At 42.7% G+C, this 7,222-nt stretch overlaps 1 protein-coding gene across 1 annotated transcript in view; it reads right to left on the minus strand.

Moving 5' to 3' along the window:
• Positions 1-737: 737 nt before the first annotated feature.
• The window catches only part of LOC107697567 (dual specificity protein phosphatase 7-like), a 13,754-nt gene continuing 7,269 nt past the window's right edge, over positions 738-7,222 (minus strand). The window contains exon 3 of the mRNA XM_016498366.1: positions 738-3,178. Coding sequence (XP_016353852.1) covers positions 2,868-3,178 — 311 coding nt within the window. The 3' untranslated portion in view covers positions 738-2,867. The remainder of the gene's footprint in view (positions 3,179-7,222) is intronic.

The raw sequence follows: 7,222 nt of genomic DNA on the forward strand, positions 1-7,222 counted from the left end.
AAGACTGAGCCTGGTTCTCCCAAAGGTTTTTCTCCAGTGCTTCCTGAAGGAGTTTTGGTTTCTTGCCAGTCGCCTTTGGTTTACTCCGTGGTGGATTAAAAAACAGTTCATATTCAGATTTATTGATTTAGTTGTACTTGACACTATTGAATGAGGTCACTGAAGAAACAAAGTAGCAGATATGTTGAAGTTGTAATTATAGCTGAAATGAGAGTCGTCTGACTGAACAACTTCACAACTCTGATGCTGTTCCTCCCGTTTATTATGTAAAGCTGCTTTGAAGCGATCTGCATGGTTTAACACTATACAAATAAACATAACTTGACACGGGTTACAAAGAGGAAGCCAAGCGGTGATCGTTTCAGCAATCGGATGTGGTGTCATCACATGCTTCAGAAACCATCTATATCTGAAATTAACCACAAGGCAACAGGAAACCAATCCCTGGAGTGGGCGGGGGGAGGAAGTCTCGCCTCATGTAGGACTCGCGTTACAGAAAAACACCCGTGGGGTGCCGGTTTCCAAGAAAAGTCCCAAATCATGAAATAAAGCTGGAATCAGATCAACATTTACGGGAGAAACATGGCGGATCCTAATGGAGAGCGCTTCTGTCTGAGTCCTAGTCATCTTTTTATAGCACACTTGAAGGGTGTTGTGGGGAGAGACTCACAGCACATGGGGGATGGACACTGTTAAACAATGTTGAAAACGGCAGAAGGAACACACCAAACCAGATCGGATAACCAAAAAATAATTCAATATTTATTTGCGGTACAAACAAGTCTTGTATTGGTTTTCATATACTATACAATACATGGGGACAATTTTATATCCTTCATAAACCAGAAAATTTAACTGCCCGGTTACCAAGCCCAGTATTATACACATAGATTGTATCTTTAAAAAAAAATTTATACAGCACATATAAAACAGCTCTTTGACATTTGAAGCTGTAACACGATGCCGACGCATTGTCAAATAAAAATCCCTGAAAAATTCCTCAGTGAGGTAAGATATACAGTTCCTTATTCGCTCATCTAGTCCCTGTGTGTCGTTCGCTTTCGTTCCTACTGTTATTAATCGCAGAACCGTTATGTAGCTACAAGATGCGTCCACAGAAAGCCTTGTTCCTGTGTTCTGGCAATATACGAACGGAGAAATAGATGAACGGTTTCGCTTTCCCATGGTTGCAGATACAAACATTCCTCCACAAGAAGCAGCTCGAAATCAAGATGTACATGTAAATAAAGAAGCCGTGAAATGACGCGCCTTTCCGTCCCGGGGTGATGCGAGAGCGCCGTGTTGTTATTGTGACTGGGTCGTTTCAAGCACGAGAAACAGTCATCCGCGATGATATATATTAAGGGGACAACTCTTGCATATCTGCACAAGATGAGTATTACACATATATATATATCGAGATATATGAAGGCCACAGGAGTCAGTATATAGCACATATTTTGTATATTAAGGAAATCCGTGGGTTAAATCGAATCGGACGAAACACGAGCGAGCGCCCAGCACCCAGACGCACTCCGGACACCCCGGGCGAAAAGCTGCCTCCGTTTCAAGCTATAACTCTGTGGATCTCTAGTATCAAAAGTAGAGGAGTCAAAAACCCGAGGCCATTTTCTAGAAAATACTGCAAAGGGTTGTTGAGTATATTGCAGAGTAACAAATACAACCTTGACTGACCCGTTAAAGACCATTAGTTGTCTATTATTATTACTACATATTGGTTTCTTTAAAAATGAACAAACGTCTTGGTAATACAACGATTTCTAAAGGGAGATACAAAGAGAGTATTGAACAGTCAGAGTAGGAAAGAATTAAAAAGGTTATATAAGGCCAGCTTAAAGCAACCCTGTTAACTCAAGCACTCGTCCACTCAGGTCCAGTCGCTCGTTCCTGCAGTCAGGAACGCCCTCGCTACACACTGTTTGCCGCTCGGGAGCAGCAAGAGTAGTTAAAAAAACAGTCCTCAACATTCGGTGACGTGCCACGCCTCGAGAGGATCGCATGCCCAAATACATCGAGTGAATAGATATACTCTTACGTAGAAATTAATACAATATATTCATACTGTAATGAGAATCGCCAAGGCCAGAAGGTGAGCGAGCCCGGAAGTCGGGACACAAACGTGGATCTGTCGATCTTGCGGTTAAGGAACAATGAGCTTTAAGTGCGCGCGTCGTCCCACGCAGCTGCGGGGCCTTGTCGCAGCCTAGGACTGGCAGCTCCTCTGAATGTCTCTTTCTGTGTGTGTTGGAGTACCGCTTTTAAGTGCCAAGAAGAGAAAGGCTTCGCCACTGTGCAAAACGCATTAGGTCATTGCAAACGTAGAGCGAGAGAGAGAAAATAAAGAGGGGGAGGGCTCACAATGTTTGTTTGTGTCGGTTCGGTCGCCAACACGTCACTACTTTGGACAACATGGTTCTGTGCAGAGGAAAGAGACAAAGATATAGAAACGGACAGAATGCATGTGTGGCGCACCTCTCGGCTTTCGCTCGAAGAACGAATCCGACCCTACGTTCAAAAATCCCATGCGGTGCGTCGGCAGCCTTCGAGACCGGAGGGCATCTGCAATCAAAGCTTCCTTCTCTTCGAGCCAAGCGCTGTGCAAAAGTCTCACGTTTCTTCTCGTGTCTCAAACCGTGAGAGAAAAAAAGAACAGTCTGTTCCATGAAGGCAAGAAAAGCTGCATTAAAATCCACCGGAGGGCTTGAGAGGGGCCCGTGTGCTTAACCACCCTCCGTCCCTCCCTTCGCCGTGGCTGCTGGCCTGTCCTCCAGGTCAAAAGCTCCCCTGGAGTTGGGAGATAAACATTCAAAGGGTGGCTGCTCCCACCCAGCATCCTCGGCTGGCCTTCATGTGGACTCCAGCGTGTCCAGCTGGAACATGTTGTGATTGGTGGGCGTGGTGAAGAAGAGCTGGTCGTTGGGCGTCGAGCGGTTGTCGCAGGGACTGTTTAGCCCCAGTGTCCTCTCGAAGTCCAAAAGCTGCCCCATGAAGTTGAAGTTGGGCGAGATGTTGGACTTCTTGCGCTTGACGAAGTCATAGGCGTCGTTGAGCGACAGGTTGAGCTTCTGCATCAGGTACGCCACCGTGACGGTGACCGAGCGACTGATGCCCGCTAGGCAGTGCACCAAGATGCCACACTTTTTGGAACGAGCTTCATCTGAGGAACAGAAGAACATAAAACAGATGAGCCTCGAGTGCCAGACCAGCCCAACTGAATCTCACATATACACATATTACACGAATGACCTCTGCATCAGTTTGGGAGCATGTAAAACGCCCACATCCAATTACAAAAAAAGTTTTTTTTTTTAAATGAGGAGGGTCGCCTTGTGGACTACCTTTAAGATACCTAGAAGGTTTAATTGATAGATTTTATGCTTAAATAAAAGAGGTGCATTTAGAGGCTTTTAGTGTTTTAGTTTGACTTTGACAAAACCACCAGCTTCAATTATACATTTCTAAGATGACTACAAAACTACTAAAAAAAACTACGGCTCTGTGTTCACATTCAAGGCCTGTTCACACCAAAATTAGTGTTTGGTGCATAAATTCAAATGAATTAATGTGTCTGTTCAGACCATCACAAATTTGCATGTTTCCTTTTTTGTTTTGTTTTTGGAGAGGTGTTCTAATCTCTTTCCCACTGGACTGTGAATAAAGCTGCCCAACCAGTAGAGTGCATAAGTGCTGTCCATTTTTTTCTGGATGCATTTCCCCCCCCCATTCATTCTTCCCATAGGAATCATAAAAAGTCTTTGTTAAAGAGGTGAATCCCAGCATTACAACAAACTTGATTTAAAGCAATAAAGGTTTAAAAAATAATTAAATGGCCAAAGTCACAAGAATGTCTACTTAATGGCTTTAATGAGGGGGAAAAACTGGAATCCCATCAAGCTTTATAGATAATAATAAAAAAAAACAATGAAATATAAAACTGTAAAATGTGTTGATTATATAGACAATATAATTCACATTTACTACAATATATTTTCAAAGGTTAGTTATTGTTCAAAATCAATTCCTCTAGTAAATGAATGGTATTTTTACTTCCAGAAACGGACTACTGAACTCTGAAGATTCATGTTTTTGATCACATGCCCAGAGATGCTGCTGTTACATAAAAATACGACTCGAGTGCTGCTCATGACCAAAGCATTTTGCTAAGCTTCAGTGAGTAGCACAGGAAGAATCATGATCTAATTTTGTGTGTGAACAGGCCTGTGGACAGACACCTTTGGCTGCTGCGTTTGAGTTTTTAAGTGACAATAGCATCGCCTTTTAAAGCTTAAAGTCATGACGTCATCACACAAGAGCCAATGAGGTTTGATGCTATGGACACGTGGTCAAATTTTGGTTAGATTTGAAAGTGAACATAGGTTTAATTTCCACTCTGTTATCATACAAAGTCATCACATCGTTTCAGAAGCACTGGAGTTGTTCGGATTACATTTTTGTTACCTTTAGAGAGCTTGAAACTTTCAGTTCACACTGACATTAACTGTATGGACAAACACAGTGCATGATGACAATGTGCATTTTTGGGTGAACTATCCCTTTAAGAGACGTGTCTGATGGGAGTCTGTGTAATCATACAGGGCTTCCTGTAGACCAATTAGTCGTGGGCTCTTGTTTAGAAAACAAGCAGTTAAATCTTAACTTCATAAGGCTGCACTGAACTCCTGAAATGGCCAATCACGACACCGTGGCTGTGGTAGAGTCTGCTTCAGTACAGTAGCGTTCAGTGGCCAATGATAAGAGTGACGCGCTCTACAGCTCCAGTCAGCGGAGCCATGAGCGATTCACCCAGACAACAGTTAATAACGTCAAGCTAAACCATTACAAACAGATCACATGACAAACGCCCCCTCTATAAATCTTTCTGCTAGGTCTGACCCGTGAATGGGAAAAAGTACAGCTATACATTATTTAGAGACGAAGTGCATCTGGTTTTGTGGGGCATGACGTACTACAGAGCCATTAGTGCCAGGCGAGGCAGAGTAAAGTGGCCATTCCCTCTTCTCCGCTCGTGATGGATGCGGCAAGAGCGTTCCGAGTCCAGCTGAACCCTGGAACAATGACGTCACTTCCCCCAGAAACACTGGCTCCACCACCGAGACGCTTCAGTGAATTCATAAAACACAACGTACAGTATGTAAAACAACAACGACCGCTGAGCTCTCCAGCTCTTGCTGTTTTTCATCTAAACAGGAAGTTCCTTTCAGCAAAGCTTCCTAAGATTCAATAGGAAGCAACGGCACAATTTACACAAACGATCACATGAAAAGTGTGTTTACGCAGCAAAAGCGAAAGTGTTCAGCGAGCGAACAGCAGCGTCCAGCTGCATAACAGGATGTCATGATGGTTCAGTGCACCAGTTTGCCCTTCCGCTTCTCTCGTACCTGCTTACCTCATGACCACAGGATAATGCACGGTTAACCGTTATTTCAGATTATTTTATTTAGTTATTTTTTCTCCATTTCTGTCACCGATGGAGTTTTGGTTCCTTGGCTTGCTTAGTTGGGGACTCTTCATTTCTGGCAATATTGTGGATTTGATTGCACAGATACTTTTTGAACTGAACTGAGCTGGGGGTGCGTTTCCCCAAAAACAACTATGGTCGCAAGTTCCATCGTTACCAATAGAGTTCATTGGAACTAACAACCATAGTTAGATAACGATGCTTTTGGGAAACGCGACACTGGACGATGGCATCACTGAATCAACGATGAACTGACTTTAACTGGAAAAACGAGTGTTTACTATCGTCCTCTTGCGTTATCGACACACTGTTTTCCTGTTTAATACTGTAAAGCTGCTTTGACACAATCTGCATTGTATAACGTGCTATATAAATACAGCTGACTTGACCCAACATTGAACCTTCTGTCATCATGCACTCATCCTCATGTCATTCAGCCTCCTATTTGGGTGAACTATCCCTTTACTACCATTCAGTTACACGGTTAACTCATCAACTAGATATTTTCCCACAGTCTCAATGAAAGACGCACATTTATTTAAAGGTTACGAATGAGCGGCAGAAACCAGAACAACAGGTTCCAGTCAAAAGCACATGTACATGAGATGCCAGACTACTGTCACACGAAAACACCTCCAGTGTGAATGGGAAATTATTTCACTTTTCAAATACCGGTGGTGTTTCAGTAACGCTGTACATGGTCACATTAAAATAGATGTAAACAGTGAGCTCATACGCTCATGGCTTTCTATACCTACCACAAAAAACACAGTACAGACTTTTACCATTTGCAGCTCTTGATGAGACGGGGTACAAAGACGAAGACCAAACTGAGCCTTTGTAATGCAGATATAACCTCAGACTAGATGTTTTTAGGAAATGACTTTAGAAAGTGTCAACCGAGATCTGCCGCAGACAGCACGTGTGGCTTCACCAGAAAAACACTGACATCAAAACACCAGAGAAACTAAAACCGTTTCCGTCCTCATTCATCTGGAGACCCAAGCTTTTATTTTTTTAATGAACAGGTTTGCTACCCATTCAAAGCGAACGATGAGGTGAAATCCATGCGTGCTTTGTCTCAATTCACGCTCGCACGGTTCAGTTCTGTGATCTATGGCCTACATCGATCACTTCTGTACAGCTCACTGAATCAATTATATCCACTTCCTCTGCTGCCCTTGTTTTACATCACCACGGGAAAGCTCGTCTGACCTGACCTGACCCGAGCTCGTTTGCTTGAGAAATGTCTGGAGATGCCTATCCGTCAGGTTGAAGCAGTGCTGTTCTTCATGTAGACGCAGGTGGATAAAAACAGTCATGAGTAGCACAGGTATATTTGTACCAGTGGTGGAAAGAGTACTGAAAATTTGTACTTAAGTACAAGTACTGTTACACTGCTGAAATAATACTCAATTACAAGTAAAAGTACTGGTGTCAAAACAGTACTTAAGTAAAAGTACAAAGTACTCCTCTCAAAAACTACTCAGAGTACTAGTTACTGGTTACTTTTTAGCCGGTGATATTTAATGAATTACCAAAAAATATTCATTCATATCAAAGATATATGTGGATAATAGCTACTTTGAACAAAACCCACTTTTATCTTTTTGACAAAGTATGTGAATTAGTGGTCATGATACAGGAATTTCTAACTTCAATACCTTGAGAAATATCAATATTAAAGTACTTGTGAACCGGAAGTTGCAACTGACTTCAGTG

This window comes from Sinocyclocheilus anshuiensis, unplaced genomic scaffold, assembly GCF_001515605.1.
Source record: "Sinocyclocheilus anshuiensis isolate Anshui unplaced genomic scaffold, SAMN03320099.WGS_v1.1 scaffold1320, whole genome shotgun sequence".
In the NCBI taxonomy this organism is placed as follows: Eukaryota; Metazoa; Chordata; class Actinopteri; order Cypriniformes; family Cyprinidae; genus Sinocyclocheilus; species Sinocyclocheilus anshuiensis.